Genomic DNA, 22,500 nt, shown 5'->3' on the forward strand with positions numbered 1-22,500 from the left:
CATCTAAAAAAAAAAAGAATATGTCAATATTATAAAGAACAAAAAAGGGGGGTTATGGGAATGCCCTAAGCAAAATGAGGGGAGAGGTCTTGGAGGGGACAGTGTTAGGAATAGGTTATCGCTGCTGGGTTTACAGACAATGGCGCCCTAACTTATAAAGCAGGCAAATGTAGTGTGGCTATGTAACAGAATAGCCCTATTTTTCTGAGATGCATATTAAGGTGTTTGACTTTGGATTACCTTTAGTGTGTGTGTGTGTGTGTGTGTGTGTGTGTGTGTGTGTGTACATCAAAGGATAACTTTGGAAAGTTGGTTCTCTCCTAACCTGTGTGACTTGCTTCACATCCTTCAAGCGACAAAGACACACAGTGAACGTGGTGTCTGCTTAATCCCAGCTCTCAGGAGACAAGAGGCAAGAGGATCACCACAAGTTCAAAGACAGATAGGTCTAGCAAGTTCTAGAACAGCTGGGGTTGCTCAGCAAGAACCTATCTTGAGAACCTTGGTTCTCAAGAACCAAGGGGGGCGTACAAAAGCCAAAGCCAACGAGAGAAAACCCAACCCCAGGTAAACCTGGGTACAAACCTTTCGAATTCCAGAATGCGGAGTCTTTGACTTACCTCTCAATAAACTCATTGTAAGTTGGAAATACCGAAAAATATAATGAACACCTCTGTGACGGCTGACTTGACTGTCAGCTTGACATGCTTAGAACCACCAAGGAAATGAACTTCTAGGCATGTCTGAGAGGCAGTTTCTAAAAGACGTTGGTAAAGGTGGGATGATGCCACCCCAAGGGCTGGGGTCCTGGACTGCATGAAAGGACGACAGCAGACTGAGCACCAAGAAGGTGGTCTTGGTTTCTTGACCCCAATGCCTCCAGCCAGGCCTTCCCTGCTAGGATGGACCGCACCCTCCCGCTGCGGCCACAGCTGACGCTTCCTGACTTAAGTGGCTTTTGTTGAGGATTTCGCTCTGGCAAGAAGAGGCTGCTGGCCCGCTGGCTGCTCACCCTCCGAGGAACATGGCTTAAGGACCTGTTCAAAGTACAGTGCTGCATATTTTGGGTATGAGGAAATATCAAAATCAGAAAGTCAGAGTACAGTTTCTCCTGAATGCCTGCATAGTCAGACTGCCATAAGTCAGGGTCATCTGTGTGTCCCGATAAGACATTTTATCTTTTAATCACCCTGACATCATCTTCCAGGGTGGTGGTTAAATACTGAATTCTTGGATGGTCAGGGAGAATGCCTGGCATGGAGCCATGAGAATGATCACTGTCTCTAGAAGCACAAGGCTGAACCGCCTTCAGGTTAGCAGGAAATATCAACAACCTACCAGAGATTATTCGGCAACAAAAAACCATCCAGAGCCACAAGGAAAACCAGCACTTTCCATGTGCCAGGATGGAGAGTTTCTCCATGTAGCCCTGGCTGTCCTTGAACTTGTTCAGACTGGCCCCAGACTCGGATTCATCTGGCTCTGCTTCCCAAATGGGAATGAGGAATCTTATTTAACTTACTCATCCACCCGTCAGAAGGATCCATGTGTGTGTGTGTGTGTGTGTGTGTGTGTGTAACCCACCTTTGCCGCTTGTGTTTGAGGTGTACTGGGAACTGGCTTCAAGGCAGTAGGGGAGGGCAGGTGACACTGTAGCAAGGACACACTCGGCCCGGGGCTTGGGAGATGCTAGTGAACAGCTTCTGTCAACAGGATGGTTACTGTCATTGTATATTTGAATCACTCCCGTGTGCTAGGCCCTGTGGATACACAAAGATAAAAGGTTTCCCCCACCTGTGCCAAGAAACTCTGGGAAGGAGGAGAGAAGCTCAGTAAAGCAATGTGTATGAGGGCAACAGATCAAATGCCAGTCACAAGGGCTCCAAAGCGGTGGCTGGGAAAAGCTACAGGAAGGATGTGTGGTCAATGGAGGTGATAGGGATAGGATTCTCACTCATTCACCTATACAGATATTCAATTTCCATTTGTTTGTTTGGTTTGAGGCAGGGACTTACTATGTAGCCCTAGCTGGCCACACTCAGAGAGATCCAGAGAGACTGACTCTGCCTCTTAAGAGCGCCTGGATTAAAGGGGTGTGTCACCATACTAGGAATCATTCATTTTTTTAAAATGCAAAATACTGTGCTAGACACTTATAAAACAAGAGATTAAAAAATAATAATACTGGGGGCTGGAGAGATGGCTCAGTGGTTAAGAGCACTGTCTGCTCTTCCAGAGGTCCTGAGTTTGATTTCCAGCAACCACATGGTGGCTCACAGCCATTTGTAATGGGATCTTCTGGCGTGCAGGCACATATGTGGATAGAGCACACCTGTATAAAGTAAAATAAATAAATAAATAAAATCTTAAAAAAAGAAAAAAATACTGAAATGAGAAAAAAATTATGTTAATGATAACTAAAAACTAAACCATGTAGTGACACATGCCTTGGATCCCAGCCTGTGGGAGCTCCGTGATAATATAGAAAGACAAACAGAACAAAAGCTTAAATAGGAGGGAGGCCCAGGGATCTGCAGTCCCAGTCCAGGTGGGACCTTGCTCACCACTGTGCTGTCCTTGAGATTTTGTGAAGCCCTGTGAGGTGGGCTGGTAAGTTGTCACACTGTGTGCAGTCTCTTTCCAGGACATAAGTTCTCCTTCTGACGAACACCTTTTCCTTCTCTCGGCATGAGATTCCTGGGGAAATCCCTATTTCTTTGTAGTCCATTGTTGACAGGAGTATCCTTAGATACTGCTAGATTGGCTACAAACTTCTCCTGGTGTGTGAAATGGTAGAGAGAGGCCAGTTACAAAGGAGATTGCTGGAGGGCAATGGGGCCTCATGAGACTGCTATGAATGTCCTTCCCCCTCTGTGTCTCAGAAGTGTGTCCTTCCTGTCAGCCTGATGCATGGAGCAGACCTTCTTTCACCCAGGGTAGCTCTCTGTCTTTCTACATGGCACACCAAGAGGCAAGTGAGAGGGACAACACAGGCTCATTTCCTCCAGTGTGGCTGGCACTACTATTCTTTATGACTGTCTAGGGAGTTACCTTTGTCTTGATGGTGTGCATGCATGTCAGAGGCAATGGTGCTTCAGGGACTGACCAGTGTGTCCCTGCAGGCTGTGAGATGGTCACCTCTGACATCACTCATAATGGAAAAAACCTTGGAGCCAACATAAGGCATGGGGAAGTCCTCTCAGGGTTGTGGTGGTTTGAATGTGCTTGGCCCATGGGGAGTGGCATTATTAGGAGGTGTAGCCTTATTTGGAGGAGGTGTGCCCTTGTTACAAGGAAGTGTGTAACACTTCGAGGCTTTGAGGCTTTGAGGCTTCATATATGTGTTTAAGTCTGGTCAGTATGATGCTGTCTTCTCCTGGCTGCTGTTGGGTCAAGATACAGAACTCTCGGCTCTTGCAGGCTGCCAAGCTTCCTGCCATGATGATAATGGACTGAAACCCTGAAACTAAGTCAGCCCCAACTAAATGTTGTCCTTTATAAAGGTTGCCTTGGTCATGTTGTCCCTTCACAGCAATAAAACCCTGAGACAAGGGGCCTGCTGGGTGTGGTCTGTAGAAAGAGCTGCAGTCAGTGGTCAGGGTTTTGTTGAGACTTAGATGGGCAGAGAGAAGTGTCACTCTCGTCAACTGCCATCTGCTTTCTCAGAATTAGGACTACTGATGCTCTTGGCTTGAAAGGAAATAATTTAAATCTGGGAGTGGTGGTTCAGGCAATGGTGCGTGTGTGGATTTGGGGAAGTGAACTCAGGCTGTTGGGCTTTGACAGCAAGCATCTTTACCCACCGAGACATCTCACTAGCCCCTTAAATGTTTTAAAATCCCAAAGTACTAACTTTTCTCTGGCACAATGTAAGCCACCTAGAATGTCACCAGTTTAAAGGAGTACCTTCTTAACAAGGTATTTGCTTAGCATTTGAACATAAGAGCAATACCTGCTCCTCTTAAAACACAGCTGATGACTATGAAGTCAGCAAGAGGAAGTAAAGTTTAAAGATAAGGGTACTTCCCCCTGGAAATAAGCTAACGTCATACAATATCTTCCTTTTAGGAGTAACAGGAAGCTTATGAGCGGAGCACAGTGTCACGGAGATGTAGCCCAGCTCCTAGGGAGGCTGAGTTAAAAGAATTACTTGACTACAAGGTGGCCTGGGAACACACTGAAATGCTGCTATGAGTTTACACTCTAGGAACACAAAACACAGCTGATTACAGACACCAAGGGCCAGAAACGCAGGATCCCAGGCCCCACTGTAGACCTTCAGGACCTGAACCTGCATTCTAGCAAGTTCCCAGGTGACTCTGGTGTATGCTAAAGGTGGAAATGACAGTGTTTTCATCAAGTCCTTTGGAAGACATCCAGGTTGTCAAAGAAACCACAAGTAGTGGATACACTGACCAAAGCAGCAGGCAGAACATGGCGCTAATTCACCCCACAGAACTATGTGTAAAGAGGACCCAATTTTGGAATGCGTCACTAGAGAATCAGACCTTGGAGTGACCTGTTAAAGAGAGGTGTCACTAGCAAGTAGGCCACCTCCCCTTAGTGCTTATAGTAATTACAAATTAACGAAAGGCTCACAGAGCCAGCGACATAGAGGAAAAGGGAGAACCAGACTCTGTAGGGCTTCCTGTGGTCTTGAGCTTCAGATCAGCTTACTGCCCCTGTGAAGGTGTGAAGTTACAAGCCACATTTCCCATCCATAGAGAACCACAGTCGCAAGCTGTGGGGCATGGAATAAATTTCTTAGCTGCATGGGATCTCCTCTCATTCATCGCCTGTAGATTCTGCCTGACAAATTCACAGCCTCATCCTGAATCAAAACCAAACAGCACTACAGAGAAGGTTGTGGAAAGCCTGCAGTATGGGGCTGGAGTGAGGCAGTAGAGCACCCGCCTAGCATGGCCTGTGATCCTGGTTTGATAAGTTGGTTGGTTTGAGACATGGTCTCATGTAGCCCAGGCTAGCCTTGAACTATAAAGCCAAGGATAACTCTGAACTTCCAGCCCTCCTGTCTGCATATCAATAACTGCTGGCATGACCGGCACATGGCTTGGTTATGCATGGTTATGCCATGCTGAGCATTATGTATATACCACCGTCAAGCTACACCCATCTTAGCTAAGCACAGATAAGAGAGCAAGACCTGAAGCACTGCCCTCCAGGGATGACCTGGTCGGAGGATCGGGGGTCATCCCAGGAAGTAATCTTTAGCTGATAGCCAAGGACATCTGAGATTCATTGGGGATAGGGGTGGAAGAGCGTCCTAGGGGAAGGAATGGTGTGTGCACAGGCTGGATTTGAGGCAGTAGGAAAGGCTGGTCCCAAAGCTGGAGAGGACAGCTTGGCCATCGGTCCTGAGTGTCAATCTGGGTTGTCCTCTGTTAGGATGACAGGAGTTTTGGTGTCCAGACCTGGGGTTTGGTTTTTGTTTGAGACAGTATTTCTCTGTGTAGACCAGACGCTGGCCTCGAACTTACAAAGATCTACCACTTCGGCCTCCTGAGAACTAAGGTTGAAGGTTGTGTCACTATTCCTGGGACCACCGTGGCAGCTACAGCTTGGGGACAGGAAGGCAGCACTGGGCAAGGACTGCAGGGGACTTTTAGGACACAGAAGAGAGTCTGGGAAGGCTTTCTTTTACAGAAGGTCTCCCTCCCAGGTCCCCCTCTGTCCTCCCAAGCACCCTTCCACCAGAAGAGACTCAGGAGGCTGTAGTCCAGGAGTGACCACTGGAGCCAAGAACATTAGCTGAGGAGCTGGTTGGCCAACTGTCCTGAGTCCCTGAGAACCAGTTTATTTAAAGAGAAATGGGGTGCAGGGTAGTCTTTGAAATCAGTTGAAAACTCAGCCCTGGGTTCACACACCCCAAGGAGAAGTGACTCAAAAGGCCCCACCCAAGAATGTCAACCAGGTCACTTTGTCTCCTCGTCCCCAATAATGAAACCACCTTGTCAGGCCTGGTGCCAGGTCTAAAATCCCAGCTACTTAAAGGGGCTAAGGTGGAAGGTTCACAGCTGCCTGGGCCACACCGTAAGTCTATCTCACTACATTGTAACTCAGTGGTTTAGCACTTCCCTAGTATACAGGAGGCCCAAGGGTCCATTCTGAGCTCCCCAGTCCCAAAGACAAGCATCCCTCACCCAAAAGATATAGTAAGGACGACTCAGGGATGTGTACTAGCTTGTTCAGACACACAGGAGCTTTTCTTTCTCTCTTCCTTTTTTTTTTTTTAAAGACCCAAGCTGGTCTCAAACACGAGATGTAGCTAAGGATGACACTGTACTTCTGACCCTTTGGCCTCTGGGATTACAGGCAAGTGCTACCGAGCTAAATTTATGCTATCCTGTAGGCTGAACCTATATGTGCTACACAAGAACTCTGAGCTACATCTCCCTAAAAAGATGCTTTGATTATTTTATTTTAATTTTTGAGAAGGGGACACGGTAAGCCTAGGTCTGGCCTTGAATCACCATGCCTGACAAAATTCTCTTTAAAACATATCCTCTGTGTTTTGTGACCTCCGAACCTGAAGAATAAAAAGACTACGGGAGACGAGAGATGTGATGGCTCATGTCTGTAATCTCAGTACTTGGGAGGCTACAGCAGGAGGATGGAGAATTCAAGGCCAGCCTGGGCTATATCTCAATCATTCAGCATGTCTTAAAAGTGAAAACAAAAGACAAAAGCCATGACCAAAGAAGTGTGAGCACTCCATCCTTAAGATGACCTGAGCCTTCACCTGCATCTGGTGTTAAGTAGCAGGGCACTTAAAGCACAGGGTGACCAAGCTGGCTCAGTGGGTAAAGATGCCTGCCACCAAGACTGACAACCCAAGTTCAACCCCTGGAGTCCTTATGGTAAAAGGAGAGAACCAAATCATAAGCGTTGTCCTTGGACCTCTACATTCATGTGTGCTTACAGATAAATGTAACCCAAAATTCACAGATGCTTGTTTTTCTGGTGCTGGGGACCCCAGGCTAATGGCAGTAGGTGAGCAGTGCACCGTCAAGCCGCCTCCAAACTTCTCTGTGCACGATTTCTTCTTAGTAAGTCGCTCAGGCCAGCCTCAAACTCACTCTGTGGTTCACGCAGACCTAGAACTCTCTCCTGCCTCAGCCTCCGAGCCATTATGCCTGAGCTCCTAAATGCTTCCAGTGAGCGAGCCTTGGCTATAAAAGGTGCTGGCACCTTAACTCTCTGCCATCACTGAAGAACTTGGGCTCTGTTTTCATTATTCCTGAAAAACAAAACAATAAAACATTTCTCTATTGTTAGGCTCACCCGAGAACCTTCAGTTCCACCAAGGAAGACAGAAACTGGACCCTCCCAGCTGTGGCAGGGCAGGTCTCTGCACTCGGTTGGGCTTCCTGCTCCAGGGTTCCTTACCAGTTTCCCTTGGACCCTGAGACCTTTGTGCTATTCCTGAGTTTTACTGCTGCATTGTTCTTAGTTATTCTTTGTTCTATTGCTTATTCCTCGAGGGGCAGCTAAACAAATACCAAACCCTGGCACTCAAAGTTTTTGCTAGAGATTTCTGTTCATATGTAGAAACTACTCAAGCACTTTCCAAAAGACACAAGAGCACAAACAAGCCAGTTTTCCCCTTGAGATTGAACATTGGATGTGACTTAGTCAGCTGAAGTCAAATGCACTCTGGTGTTCACATGGTTCTGTGGTGTTTTGTTTTGGGGGTCTTTATACAATGTTTTTTTTAAAAACTTAACAAATAAAACCCAAAAAGCATTGTGTGTAGGCCAGAGGACAACTTGAGAGTCAGCTTTCTCCTAACGAGTGGATCCTTGGATCAAAGTCAGGCCACCTTCTTGGTCCTACATTTTTTTGGTTGTTTGTTTTAAAGTAGGGTCTATGTGCCCTAGCAGTCCTGGAACTGTGTAGATCACTCGGGTCTCTAACTCACAAGAGATTCTCCTGCCTCTGGGATTAAAAGCAACACTACCACACCCAACTACATTGATTTTTGACAATATATGTTCAGGTGTGTTTGTCTGGGGCTTTCACAATCCTCTAAGATTCTCTCAGAATTCCACCAGGAGTGTCAAGTTCAGAGGGCCGAGTGTAGAGCATCTATTACACTCGCCTTCCAGTCACGCTGGCAATTTCCAAAACTGCCAGTATTTTATCTCTAAAGTGTGCTAGATTTAATCAGCATGGGTGTGAAAATTATCAGGCAAGTTGACCTGGCTGGCCATTGTGACTTCTCCACACTTTGGGGCTGTGCTGCCCCACCCCCTACCAGGGGGTGAGGGAATAAAGCAGGTTTTTGGGAGACAGCTTGAATGTGAGACAGACTCCTCAGCTGGGGTTGCTGTTGGAAGCCGACACGACTTTTACTGCGAAACATCTTCCAGGCTGGTCTGTTTAGCCCCTATGGGGCAAGGCCCTGTTGGCAAGCCAAGCCAGCCTTATTATTTACCTAGTGTTTAAAGCAGTAGTTCTCAACCTGTGGGTTACGACCCCTGGGGGGGTGTGTGTCAAAGGACCCTTGCATGGGGAGGTGGGGTTGCCTAAGATCATTGGAAAACAGAACAGATATTTACATAAGGACTCGAAACAGTAGCAAGATCAGCTACTAAGTAGCAATGGAAGGGGCTTAGCACTAGGAATGTTGAGAACCACTGTTATAAAGGAATCTGTCTCAATAAAGGGCCACAGTCGGAGGCAAAACGGTCCCCAGCTGCCCAGGGACTTAAGGAGACCTTAAGTGCCTTCCAAATTTAGGCTTCTACATAGGCAGGCTGTGTTCCCAACTTCTGTGTGCGTATGGGGTGATTCCCGGAGTTCCAGGGTCTAGGCTAAGCCCCGCTATCATGCTCATTACTTCAAATTCAGCATCTCAAAGTGGAGTTCACGGCTTTCCCATTATCCAATAAAATGCCATTTAAGGCAGTATTTCTCTTACCGGCTTCGAAACGTAACTGTTAATCCTCCTCTTGCTGCCCAATATCCAGTCAATCACCAGGTTCTATTTAATCCCCTATGATGTTGGAAACCGAGGACCCACCTAGCTTTCCAGTCTGGGTGCTGTGATGAGAACACGGTGTACAAAGTGAGAGGCAGTCTTGGAATAGGAGCTTTCGCCGAGCGGTGGTGGCAAACACCTTAACCTCAGCACTCAGGAGGCAGAGGCAGCTGTAGCTCTGAGTTCGAGGATAGCCTGCTCTAAAGAGGGAGTTTCAGCACAGCCGGGGGTTTACTCACAGAAACTGTCTAGAAAAACCAAATGAAACTAAAAGAAATCTTTTCATGCAAAAGAACACTGAGCCATGCATATCTCAGTGCAATAGCTGGTACCTAGGGGGTCCCTTCGGCTGGTTTGGCGGCCCAACAGAGGCTGATGACTACAGCCTCCACTCTGGGAGAACTTTACCCACATAGATGTGCACACATCCACCGTTCTTTTGTATTCCGGGCGCCCCTCCCCCTCCAAACAGCCCACACAAGTGTTCGGAGGTTTGTAACCCATAAATAGTGTGAAATCACAGAGCCTTGGAATTTTAGCTAGAAGGAAGCAGAAGAGTTCCACTTGCCCAACCCTTCCCTCTATTGATGAAGAAACAGGTGTAGCGAGATTAGGTGACTTGTCCAAGTCACGCAGCAGGCTCCCGCCCCAAGTCAGCACCCCACACCTAAAGAGTGTCAGCGACAGGCTGACTTCACACGGTTGCCCTGGGGAGGTGGCCCTGAGGGTGATCCCCCTGGATGGAAAGTGTTCCTTCCCCAGGCTGGGGTTGTGCCGCTAGCAAACCAGTCCCCTAACTCGGCTCCTCGCTCGGCCGCGCCCCCCGCCGCTGCCCGCACAGCCCGCACTCCCCGCCCCTCCTGGGCGCCGACCTGTCACCCAGCCGCCCCCACGTGCACCCAGCTCGCAGGATCAAAGTCTGGGGCGGCGGGGCCGGCGCAGGGGAACCGCGGCCCGGAACCCGCACCTCGGGAAGCGGGATCGGGCTCACCGCGCCCCAGGGCTCGGCGCCACCGCCCTGCCCCGCCTGCCCACCGCTGCACGCGGCCCGCGCCCACCCTCCCCCGCACCGCCCGCCGCTGCACCCGGCCGCGGCCCCCGGCCCACGCCCGGCTCCCAGTGCACAGGCCCCGCCCCCAGCTCCCGCGGCCGCGCCCCGCCCCCTCCCGCCCCTCCGCCGCGCCAGCCAATAGAGGCCGAGGAGGGGCGGGACGCCAGGGCTGTCGTGAGGCGGCTCTGGCCAATGGGGAGGCGAGCCGGGCCTGGGGGGCGGGGCATCGGGGCCTTGTCACGCTCGGGTCCGTGTGAAAACGGGGGTTCCGAGTGCAAAGCAAAGTTTTTTTGTAAACCGTCTGCAAAGGCGGGGGGGCGAAGACGGCGGTCGCCGCCGGGCCGAGCGCAGTCGCCGCGGACGCCGTCTCCCGAGCGCCTCGGTCCGATGCTCCGCAGCCCCTCGGCACGCCGTGGCCCGCCGCGCCCTCCGCCTCGCCGGTCCAGCCGAGCGCCGGCTCTTGAGTAGCTGCGCGGCCGGCGGTTTCCCCCACAGCGCCGCTCCCGCGTCCGCGTCCGCTTCGGCGTCCGCGCCGAGCCTCAGGCCGCCGCCATGGGCTGCTGGGGCCGCAACCGCGGCCGGCTGCTGTGCATGCTGCTGCTGACCTTCATGTTCATGGTGCTGGAGGTGGTGGTGAGCCGGGTGACCGCGTCGCTCGCCATGCTGTCCGACTCCTTCCACATGCTGTCGGACGTGTTGGCGCTCGTGGTGGCGTTGGTGGCCGAGCGCTTCGCCCGGAGGACCCACGCCACGCAGAAGAACACGTTCGGCTGGATCCGCGCCGAGGTGATGGGCGCGCTGGTGAACGCCATCTTCCTCACGGGGCTGTGCTTCGCCATCCTGCTGGAAGCCGTCGAGCGCTTCATCGAGCCGCACGAGATGCAGCAGCCGCTCGTGGTGCTGAGCGTCGGCGTGGCGGGGCTGCTGGTCAACGTGCTGGGGCTCTGCCTCTTCCACCACCACAGCGGCGAGGGCCAGGGCGCGGGCCACGGACACTCGCACGGCCACGGCCACGGCCACCTCTCCAAGGGCGCGCGCAAGGCGGCCCGCGCGGGGGGCGAGGCGGGCGCGCCGCCCGGCCGGGCGCCGGACCAGGAGGAGACCAACACACTGGTGGCCAACACCAGCAATTCCAACGGGCTGAAGGCGGACCAGGCAGGTGAGCGCCGGAGTGGTCGGGACGGGCGCCCCCTGGCGACCGTGGTGGGTGCCACGCCCCGCGCCCGGGTGCGCGGTGGTTCCGTGCCCATTGAACAAGTTTGATAATGATGTGTTGGGGGTGTGTGTGTGGGCCCTGGTTAAAGGCGGCCTTTGTGAACGGGAGTGTGTGTTTCCCAGAATCCGACCACTGAATCCGGAGAAATCACAGCTTAGGGACCTGCCAGGGCACGTTGCACCCTAACCTCTTCGGGTTTGGCATAGTGGTGCTAGACCCAATGGTGAGAGGTATTACCCTCGTGGTTTTAACGAACGTTTTTCATTTTGAGCACGCGAGTGCTTGATGGTAATTTGGAAGGTAAGTGTTGAAAAAGCAATGAGAAAGGACAGGGCCAGTGCCACCCAAGCTCGTTGTGTGTTCCTTCCAGTTTTTCTTGCCATTTGTGTCTGGTTAAGCTTAACTTCTCCAATGCATAGTAACTTGTTAGGAAGTTCAGGTGGTGCACAGGCAAGGAGAAAGTGAAGCTCTTCAGGTGCACCCTCTGACTGGAACTGTTAGGTTACTTAGTGATTATTGACTTCCAACTCCGTTGATAGCTTCACGTTTGTTTTTGGTTCCTCCAGACAGGGGTTCTCTGTGTAGCCCTGGCTGTCCTGGAACTCACTCTGGAGGACAGGCTGGCCTCAAACTCACAGATTTCCTCCTGCATCTGTCTCCCTAGTACTGGGATCAAAGGCCTGCACTGCCCAGCAATAGCCCCAGGTTGTTGATTTGTCAGTTTGTAAACCCCTCTACCAAGACACTGTATTTTATGTTCATGATGAATATTTTACGTTAGAGCTGCTTTTCTCAGCTCTAGTGCCACTGACTACAGAGACCCTCACATCAGATCAGTTCATGTTAGAGGACTAATCCTCCACGCTGCTTAACTGATTGCCTTAAATTTTGTTTCTCTTGTATGTTTCAGAGAAGTGAAGCAGTGTTTACACGACACCAACCCAACACCAGTCCAGTAGTGAGGGGCAGGTGAGGGGGTGGGAAGGAACAAGAAGCAGGAGCCCTGAGTGACTCAGTTGACTGTCTGCTGGTGGGTACAGGCAGTGCCCAGTGCCAGCTCACTGTCAACTGCTCTCAGCATACTTTCACTGTGCTTCATGAAACACATTTAAACTTACCGCTAGACATGATGTTTCTGTGGACACTTTAAACCCGCTTAATTAAAATTGTATCGTTTTGTTGTAGAGCCAGAAAAATTGAGAAGTGATGATCCAGTGGATGTACAGGTAAATGGGAACCTCATCCAGGAGTCTGACGGTCTGGAATCAGAAGACAACAGGGCTGGACAGCTGAACATGCGAGGAGTGTTCCTGCATGTCCTTGGAGATGCCTTGGGCTCCCTGATCGTGGTAGTGAACGCCTTGGTCTTTTACTTTTCCTGGAAGGGTTGTACTGAAGACGACTTTTGTATAAACCCATGTTTTCCTGATCCCTGCAAATCGTCTGTAGAGATAATGAACAGTACCCAGGCCCCGATGCGTGAGGCTGGCCCGTGCTGGGTACTCTACCTAGATCCAACCCTTTGCATTATAATGGTTTGTATACTTCTTTACACGACTTACCCATTGCTTAAGGAATCTGCTCTCATTCTTCTACAAACTGTTCCTAAGCAAATTGACATCAAACATTTGGTAAAAGAGCTACGAGATGTTGAAGGAGTTGAGGAAGTCCATGAGTTACACGTCTGGCAGCTCGCTGGAAGCAGGATCATCGCCACGGCTCACATCAAATGTGAAGACCCAGCTTCGTACATGCAGGTGGCCAAAACCATTAAAGATGTTTTTCACAATCATGGAATCCATGCTACTACCATCCAGCCTGAATTTGCTACCGTAGGCTCTAAATCAGGTGTAGTCCCCTGTGAACTTGCCTGCAGAACTCAGTGTGCTCTGAAGCAGTGCTGTGGGACACGGCCACAAGTCCATTCTGGAAAGGATGTGGAGAAGGCGCCAACAGTCGGCCTTTCTTGCTTAGAACTCAGCGAAAATCTAGAGAGGAAGGCCAAGAGGACTAAAGCTGAAAGCAGTCTCCCTGCTGTGGTGGTAGAGATTAAAGACGTGCCAGACAGACAGCCCGAATCATCCTTGTGAGTCTGGAGAAAGAGATTTGACATTTGCTTTTAAACGGCAAGAGAAAATAGACTCCATTGAAATACCAAGTTTGCCAAGTAGTGTATTTGAAGTCCTTGTCTGGTCGCACAGTTTAATTCTATTTTTGTAAGAACATAATGGAACTGCATAGTAGAGTGTGCTACATTACAGCCTTGTGATTATTAGTGCATAGTGCAGCTATGCTGGAACACATTTTGAAAGCCAGTTTTAACACTATGTTACATTTTTGTTTAAAGTAAGTATAAACCTTATATGACATAATGACATTTGATTCCTGGTTTTCCCATGATAAAAATTAGGGGGATAAATAAAATTGTTACTGGAATTTCTCTGCTTTTCTTTCCCCCCATTGTTATATCTTATCTGTTAGGATTGTAATTGCTAGGCCTTTAAAATCATCAAGTTTGTTTGCTTTGATGTTTGAGGGGATAGTTACTTGCCCTTTGAGATCATAAACATAGCACAATGGCAGCATATTTCCAGAGCGAGTCATGACTATTAGCAGGAAATAAATTTAGTTACTACTCTGTGCTCTCTGCTGAGTAGTAGTCCAAGTAAACTGTGAGATAATTCACAAGATGAGCTATAGTTTACACATTGTGGAGCATATCGGGGATAATAGCAGAGAAGAAGGCAGTTACTGCATAATGTTGATTACAGCTCTAAATTATCTTGAAAATCTCCAGTGGCTTTATTCTACCAAAGTCAGTCTAAACATGTTTGCAGTGTTGCTTTCTTTCAAAGACTGGTATTAGCAACATTGAACTAAAAGGTTCTAAATGCATGAATATTTTTTTGAGAATGCAGACTTGTCTTGGCTCCTTAACTGCAAACTATTAATCTTAAATTTTGTCTAAAAGAAACTTCCATAGTGACCCGTCAGGTGGATTGAATACCTTCTTCATGTGCAGCCAACACAGTGTGTGCTTAGCCAAGAGCCAGTGACTTGAAAATGAAATCAGGTGGCTCATGCAATTTACTTTAGAAAGCAAAACCAGTAAGAGGAAGACTTAGGTCTTTAGCCGCCTGTCTTGGCATGCTGGCTTGCTGTGCTTCCTCTGCAGGACGCCGCACTTTGCACCCAGGAAGTCATTCACGGCTGCTCCATGGCCACAGGTTTCAAATCCAACGCAGACATTTGAAGATTTTTAAGTTATATTTTCCTTGATAGAGAAAGGTTAGTGCTTTGTGAAGGAAACGTAGATTTTGTCTTCAAAGGCGTGATTATTAATATCAGTAATGTATAGCTCTATTTTTCTAGGAACAAAGTATTCTGACTACAATAACTTTTATAGCTGACTACTTTTGGGAAAGTTAACTTTTGGGATTTGAAATAATTCATTGCTTAATAATCTGAAAATGGAAGTGTTAAGAGTACGACAGTTACTTTAAGGGATGGTCTCTCCCCTGGAGTCATAAGCCTGTTGCTGGCAATGGGCCTACTTAAGAACAGCTGGATTTTCTGATAAGAAATTTAATTTTTGGAACATAGTTTGTAAGTTCACATTTACTACACTGGGCCAACCATCAACCTACATAATACTTCACTAATGTGTGATCTAACCTCTTGGCAGGTGGTTACTTTGACTTTAGCAAAACATTTGTTTTTTTTTTAAAAAAAAACATGAAATTGAGAGGTGTGTGAGTGGTGTGAGGGAGCTCCAGTTGTCTCAGATGGTACTGTGCTGAAGGTTTCAGTGTTCCCACAGTGGTACAGGAGGACCTCGGAAGCCTACGGCATCCAGGAGGTATCCTTCAGAACGCTCTGGGCAGGTTTATGTCATGGGAAGGAGGGCTGTGTCAGTCTGATTTTCAGAAGTGCTTTAAGGTGGTGGTGGCCTGGGTGAAGTGGCTTCTATGTAAAAAAGTGGTATCATAGGCTTTCTTTTCAAAGGTGTTTGTTATAGCAAAATCCATGGGCACCAACTCCCCTTGAGGTTCTAGAGAATTATTTATTTCTTTACAGTGCACTTTCTAACCCATTTTTAAAGTTATATTAGGGTTATCTTTAAGAAGAAAAGACGTTTTTATATTTAAATGTTGTGGGATTTGAGTGTCTTTTCCAAAATAGCTTATTTCTTGAAAGAAAATGAGGAGCTACCTTGGCCTCTTCGGGACTATCCCATTGTTTAAGTGTGCTTCCTCTCTGGGCATCAGGGCTGGGGGAGGCTTCCCTGGTTCTGTCTTACTTGAGCCAGGTCAGTGTGGAGCTGAGTGAGGAAGTGCTGCATGCTGCCACAGTACACTCAAACAAGGAATCCTTCCAGCCATGTGCAGCCTTGGAACAATGGACTTGATTTCCCATGGTCAGCTTTTAACTTGTAGGAGTAATTCTTTTCTGGGGGGTGGGGGCGGGTTAGCTACATTGTAGACGGACAGGCTAGAACATGAAAAACAATCCTGGAACATTTACTGTATTTTCACACCCGAAACAAAATGCTGGGTAGCTTTATCCTAAGATGCATAATTTGAGCAGGAAGGGTTTTCATCAAGTTTACTTTGGAGGGTCTCGGGAGGCTGTTTATATGTGTGTGTCTTGTCAGCATCCGTTATTTTGAGTTCCTGAAAGTTTTGAGGGAAAAGAAAACCTAATGTGAAGTATTTGGTAGGTAAACTGTTTTTGAATGTTTTTACTGTTTTACAAGCAGATACCATTTGAACAACAACAACAAAAAAATGTCATTAACCTGCTGTCTTAAGGTAGCCCTCACAAATCTAGAGAGTGGTTCAACAATAGGAAATATTTATTTTAGTACTGCATTTCAGTTAAGTGGTAAACAGTGTTAAGAGGTCTGGGAAAGTGGAAGGCTTTTGTTGTCTTCGAAATTGAAACTGCCCTAGTGCTTCACAGTCTGGAGAATGGGACTGTAATCACACTATTTTGATACAGTGCTGCATATATACATATGCATATGTATATGCTGATCCTATTTTGTTTTACTAACAAGCTCTGGAATATTTAGCAGTCATTTTCACTGGCACAAGAGCCTTTTGTATATTAAATCAATTTAAACTTTTAAACCAAAAATATTAAGGTTCAGTGTCAGGCAAAAAAGATGCTGAGGAGAATGTAACATAGAATTGATACGTGGTTGTATAAAAGGACACAAATGGCCATGCTATGGGTCTACCTTGAAACAGCACAATGGGGTGTTAGTGGGTCTGATTCTCTAAGATGCTCTCGAGTAGATCCTGTCTTCTGCTGCCCGTCCTCTGGGCCAACGGCGCAGTTGATGAGGCTCATCTCGAACTCGAATGCGGCAACCTTTTCCCTAACTTGTGTGTGTTTTATGACTGTGTGTTATTTCCAAAGCTGTTCCTACCTCACCGTGAGGCTTTATGGATTGTTATGTACTATAAATGTTCTATATGAGACAAGACTACTGTGTTTCTTTTCATTTATTAAAAGTTAAGTAGAAAAATAAACTAATTCTAATATTTACTTTGTTTGTGCATGTGGCTCTCCCCTCTTATACTGCGGAGGGACTTCTCTAGCCTGCAAGAGTACAGTGGTCCTCAAAGTCTACCATAGGAACAGAAAGGTTCACTCAATGTGGGGCCAGTAGGCTGTGAGAATGCTTGGTTTTGATCATGAATCTATGGGATATCATTAATGTTTAATAATTGCTCCTATTGGCAATTTATATTCTGGAGTTTTAAACAAGGCTATGAATAATACTTATACCTAAATGGCACCTAAAACTAATGCAGTAGGTCGCACCTCAGTGTATTTCAGGGTAGCACAGATGATTGGGTGAGAAGTTTCAAGAATTTGAGATTCTGGCTGTGTGACAACAGTTTAAATACCAATACACAATAAATGGAAGGTGCGCGCTCATGGACAGGCAAGTACAGTAGATACTCCTAGACGGGGGAGGTGTGACTAGAGAAACGCAGCTTAAGGTGGAGAGGATTGAGGGCCAAGGATTATAGGTTAGGATAAAGAGTTGGAGTTGAAAGATGGAGATGACAACCGGTTATGCCATGCCAGTGAGTCTGAACTGGGCCTTACAGGGAAAAGAAACTCGTTCTTAGGAGTATTTTCTTTGCATGCATGTCTGGGTACCTCAGGGGTCAGAAAAGGGAACAGTATCCTCTGGAGCTGGAATTTACAGAGGTTTGTTAGCTGCTGTGTGGGTGCTGGGATTCGAACCTGGGGCCTCAAGAACAATTGTTCTTAACTGCTGAAGTATCTCTTAAGCCTCTTGTATATCTTTTTAATTAAAATGTCATGTGAGAGCCGGCGGTGGTGGCGCACACCTTTAATCCCAGCACTTAGGAGGCAGAGGCAGGCGGATTTCTGAGTTCGAGGCCAGCCTGGTCTACAGAGTGAGTTCCAGGACAGCCAAGGCTACACAGAGAAACCCTGTCTCAAAAATACCCCCCCAAAAAAATAAATAAATAAAATGTCATGTGAATGCGTGAATATGCCACATGGCCCACCAAGGCCAGAAGAAGGAGGTCAAATGCCCATGTCGCTGGAGTCACAGGGGATCCTGCACTGCCTGATGTGGGGTCTAGGAACCAAACTCTGGTCCTCTCAGAACAGGAAGTGCTCTCAACTACTCCATAGTATAACATCTCCAGCCCTGCAACCTCAGTTTCTGTGCAGATAAAGTAGAGAAAGGACCAGGCACGATAAATTTGGAAAGCAAGCCGGCAGCGTCCATCCACAATGGTTACCTAACGCCTCCAGTTGCTTGACTCGGTGCACACTGTCTAACATCCTAGTATACTGCTGACCTCAGAACATGTAGCACAGTGCTACCTCAGAGTTTGCTGTTGATCAGCTTTTCATCTGGATCTGTCGGGAGGAAGTTACCTTCTGAGGCAATAGTTTTCCAAAACCTCTCCATCTTCCCCCAACAGCCCCTGTCGACCATGTCCCACAGCTCAGAGTGAGAGCTGTTATTTTAGAGACAGATGAGAGTGGAGGGAAGTCAGCAGTGTTAACAGCGGAGGTGTTTCTGCACGGTCTGGATGGGTGCTCGTGCCGCCGCAGTCCTCTCCAATCCAGCCATTTATGACACCTGCATTTGCTTAAGAACCTGTTTCTAGATTGTAAACTGAGGTCAGCACTGTTTTCCCTATCTCTGCTTCCTTGAGATGTTGCCAAGGACTAGTAATGCTGCAGGTATGTACAGGTGTTTGAAAGACTTGCGGAATGGCAGCCAGGGCTGGGGAAGATACTGTAACAGTTCAGATGCGAGCAGTTGGCGCTCATCAGGTTTACCCCAACCCTTGCGGAGCAGATGTAGTCCACTATTCCTACGTCTCTTAAAAAAACCATTTAAAACCTCATCCAGGGATGGAGGCAGAGACAGGACCGGAAGCTGCTTGCTTCTCGCTCCTTGGACTTTCCGATAACTGCCTAAAAGTCCAAAATGAAGACTTCTTTGTGGTTCAGTCTAACAAGCTTGACTACAAAGGGCCATGAGTCAAACCAGGAGGACACAGCCACCCAAAGAACTGGAGAATGTAGTTTTAAATCATCTGATACTCACTTTAAAAGGCAAAAGTAACCACTGGGTTAAAACCAGCACCTTGTTCTAAATTAGACTTTCTGAAGTTGTGATTTAGTGTCAGTTTATTATTATTATTATTATTATTATTATTATTATTATTATTATTACTACTACTACTACTATTATTAATGTGAAGAGAGGAATGGGGTGTTTTATTGTTTGTTTTATTTTTTGGATCTTGGTTTTAATCCAGTCTTACGGATTAAAACTGGCAACATTTTCACTTAAAGCGTGGTCTCGTACTGTTCTGTATGGGTGCTTCTGCTGGAGGGGCACTGTGCCTTATGTAGCCCAGAGATGACGATGAACCCCAGCTGCACGGCTGAGGAGCCATGTACACAGCTGTACACAGCTGTGTACTCCTCTGAGTACACAGAACTGGCTGCTTTTTGACAAATGAGTAAGCGGGCTGGCCATCCCATACTACATGGTCCATCAAGGGGGTTTAATAGCACAGACTCCTGTAGTTTCTCTCCCCCCAATCCCCCCCCCCCCCCCCCCCCCGCAGCCCACTGACAGGACGCTTCCCCTGCTGTGAACGTCTTCCAGGGAGGTGGCTTCTCCCACTGTGAACATCTAGGGAGGTGGCCTCTGACCCTGGCCAATGGGTCCTCTTCTGATCTCTCCTTGCACAAGCTTTGATTTCACCAAGAACTGTGTCTGGAGAGTCAAACTGAAGGTCTCCGTTGGATGCCTGGGTTTATAATCCTGATAAAAGATTTTGACAGGTCCAGGTAGCCAAGCCTCTGAGGTGCTCAGAAAATGTATCTGCCCATGAAGCAGATATAGCTGTCTGCATTGGGGAGACCCTGGCTTAGCTCCTTACAGAGTAAAAGTGGGGTTCTGATAGAAAAGCAGTTCAAAATTCAGCATCTTTTTTTAAGATACAAAATTGATATTCTTTTTTTAGTATAGAATAGAGTTTATTTAGGGCATGGGGAGGGGAGTTAAGAGGGTAGCAGAGGCAGAGAAAGGCAGAGAGGAGGAGAGAGTAGAGAAGTAGGGGCTGGCCATGACCACGTGGAGAGAGGGGGAGCAAGGGGGCAAGAGGCAAGGGAGAGAGAAGCAGGAGTGAGAGAGAACTGAATATTCTTAAAACATATGACTAATTTCTCCTCCTAATGGCATTGCCTGGTCTATGTAGTTCTGGGGATTGAGTCCAGGACTCCTGTGTGCTAGGCAGGTGCTCCACCGACTAAGCCATATCTCCAACCCTAAGTTCTCTTTTAAGCCGCTAAAATTATAGCATCAATAAGAAAAACAGACATAGATAAACACACATACACCACAGTTGGTACACTCTCTTTTATACTTACAAAGACTCCTCTCACTGGAGTTAAATTACAGACCGACTTATAAATAAGGTTTTATCAGAAAAGGTCTCTATGTGTTTGTTGAGTGGGGACAGAGCTCAAGAAACAGCTTATATTGAATCTGGACTCTGAGGAGGGCAAGGCTGGGTTGGTGGGACATCAGCTTTTTTTTAAGCCTACTAGTGGGCTGTGTCTCAAGACACCAAGCTAAAGGGATAAATAAAGGATTGGGAGAGACTCTAAATATCCTCGTGTTACAAAGGAGCATGGTGGTTAGAAGTCATTACCCAAACCTGTGCTAGCTGGCCTCTCTTCTGCTTCCTCATTTATTGTATGTCCCCTTCCCTCCTTCCTCTCTCTTCTCTCCTCTGTTCATCCAGTCACATCCTTATTAGCTCCAGGTTAGAGAAGTGAGGACCCAGTGAGTGGAGAGATGGGAGACTAGTGTGTTCATCTCAGCAGGGCTACATCCTGAGTGGGACAGACTCCAGCATGAGCTGTGGGCACCCTCTACATCCCACAGTACAGCAGAGTGTTCTGCCTGGGAGCCGTGTGCCTAGGTCTGAATGCTAGAGTCACTGGGTTTCCTCATCTGCAATATCAGAGTTAGCATTCCTTCTAGGCTCTGCCCTAGTTACCTGGCGACAGACAGGTAGGCCTGGCTTACTCTAAAAAAGGCTGTTTGGCCGCTCCTTGCTCTCTCTCTCTCTCTCTCTCTCCCCCTCTGTCTTTCTTTCCCTCTACTCCCTTCCCATGCTTTAAATAAACTCTATTCTACACTATACCCATCTTATGGCTGGTACCTGGGCGGGGGTGGGGTGGGGAAGGGATGCCTCAGCATGGGCCCACCAAGGCACCCCTCTCACCACACCCATACCTGATTCTATCAGTCTTATCCTGGTTCCTTTTATAAAACACAACAACCAGGGTAGCAATATTTGTGATGATATTTCCCTCAGAGTCGGCTTGAAGATAAACGAGAAGGCATTCTGACAGTAGCCAGTCCTTGCGTGTTAAATATTAGCTGGGCATATTCTGGTCATAGGTCCTGCTTTCCCCTTCCTCCTCCTCCCTCTTTTTCTTTCCCTTTCTCTGTTATACAGATCCTGAAGTTCTTTGATGGACATGTCTTACTCAAGTCTTACTCAACGGTAGTACTCTACTTTTTCAAACAGAGAGGGGGGGGAGGGAGAGAGAGAGAGAGAGAGAGAGAGAGAGAGAGAGAGAGAGAGAGAGAGAGTTTCCTACTGAAAGACAATTGCAAGGATCTTTGTAGGCCATTGAAAGAATGGGCAGTGAGATGAGGGTTGCTGCATTTGAGACCCACAGGCCTGCCACTGGGAGCCTTGGTAGTGATCTCTATGAAGGACAAACTTAGACTCGATGACATCCTCTGTGAAGGACACAATGGACACAATGTCATCCTGACTGGCCGTTCTCGATGAGCTGCAGGATTCCCATTGGTCTGGTACAGTACAGGGTGCTGGGCTGGGCACCCAGTGACCACAGCCATGGGCATTTGCTTTTCCTCTTTGGCCTGATTCCCCAACTGTAGGGTAAGAGATTGGATGATCTCACCTTCAGGGTGTGTCAGAGCTCTGGTTCTGCGCCTGTCTGGAGGACACCATCACGGGCTGGTCACCTGTGATGTAGATGTCTCTACTGCCAGAGTGTGAATGAGGAAGCAGATGGTTTGTTGAACGAATGCTGGCATTGTGAACAGGACCCAACATGGGCACTTACAGCTCAGTCTTTCACTGTGACAGATCCATAGATTGTCTAATGCCATTCATTTGGGAGCTTAGACACCTGGTTGATAAGCACAATTCAAGAATGCTGTAACTGCGGGGACTTGGCTTGGGCGTCAGTTTTGCTCAGAAGTATTGGTGAGGGTCACCACTCCTCATTCCACCAGGAATGTGTCCAGATTTGCTTTTAAGGCTTTTGTTACTGCTCACCCTACAACACACGGTCTAAATTCCAGGACCCCTGCTAGCCTTCCCTCTGGGTGGGCCCACTGTTCTCATGGTTCTTTTCCCTGCTCAGGAATCCCTCATAGTCGCAGCCTAGTGAGATCTGAAACAAATCTGTGAGCCCAGAGTCCAAAATGGTGGCTCCCAGAAAATGTGGGCACCCATTGGTGAGGTGCATGGTTTGTGTGTTCATCAGTGGTGATGACAGTGCACACCAGGGGGCAGACACGAGGGGCTCAGACTGTATGGGCACCCTAGTCTGGCCTTTTCCTGTAATAGGCTCTGAGGTGATAGATGTCACAAGTATTTC

The 22,500-nt window shown here is 47.9% G+C and overlaps 1 protein-coding gene and 1 long non-coding RNA gene across 2 annotated transcripts; one reads left to right on the top strand and one right to left on the bottom strand.

The window, feature by feature from the left end:
• Nucleotides 1-6,423: 6,423 nt before the first annotated feature.
• LOC116069004 lies at nt 6,424-10,130 on the bottom strand. The gene is made up of 2 exons (XR_004109796.1): nt 8,942-10,130; nt 6,424-7,258 (listed from the first exon to the last, which is right to left on the bottom strand). It is a non-coding gene; the product is annotated as an uncharacterized LOC116069004 (long non-coding RNA).
• An 86-nt stretch (nt 10,131-10,216) lies between these two features.
• Slc30a1 (solute carrier family 30 member 1) lies at nt 10,217-16,805 on the top strand. Its single transcript, XM_031339237.1, has 2 exons — nt 10,217-11,211; nt 12,454-16,805. The coding sequence occupies exons 1-2, from the start codon at nt 10,605-10,607 to the stop codon at nt 13,356-13,358; spliced, it is 1,512 nt and encodes a 503-aa protein (XP_031195097.1). The 5' UTR covers nt 10,217-10,604; the 3' UTR covers nt 13,359-16,805.
• The last annotated feature ends 5,695 nt before the right edge of the window (nt 16,806-22,500 follow it).

The sequence above is a fragment of the Mastomys coucha genome, unplaced genomic scaffold, assembly GCF_008632895.1.
Source record: "Mastomys coucha isolate ucsf_1 unplaced genomic scaffold, UCSF_Mcou_1 pScaffold1, whole genome shotgun sequence".
NCBI classification, from domain to species: Eukaryota; Metazoa; Chordata; class Mammalia; order Rodentia; family Muridae; genus Mastomys; species Mastomys coucha.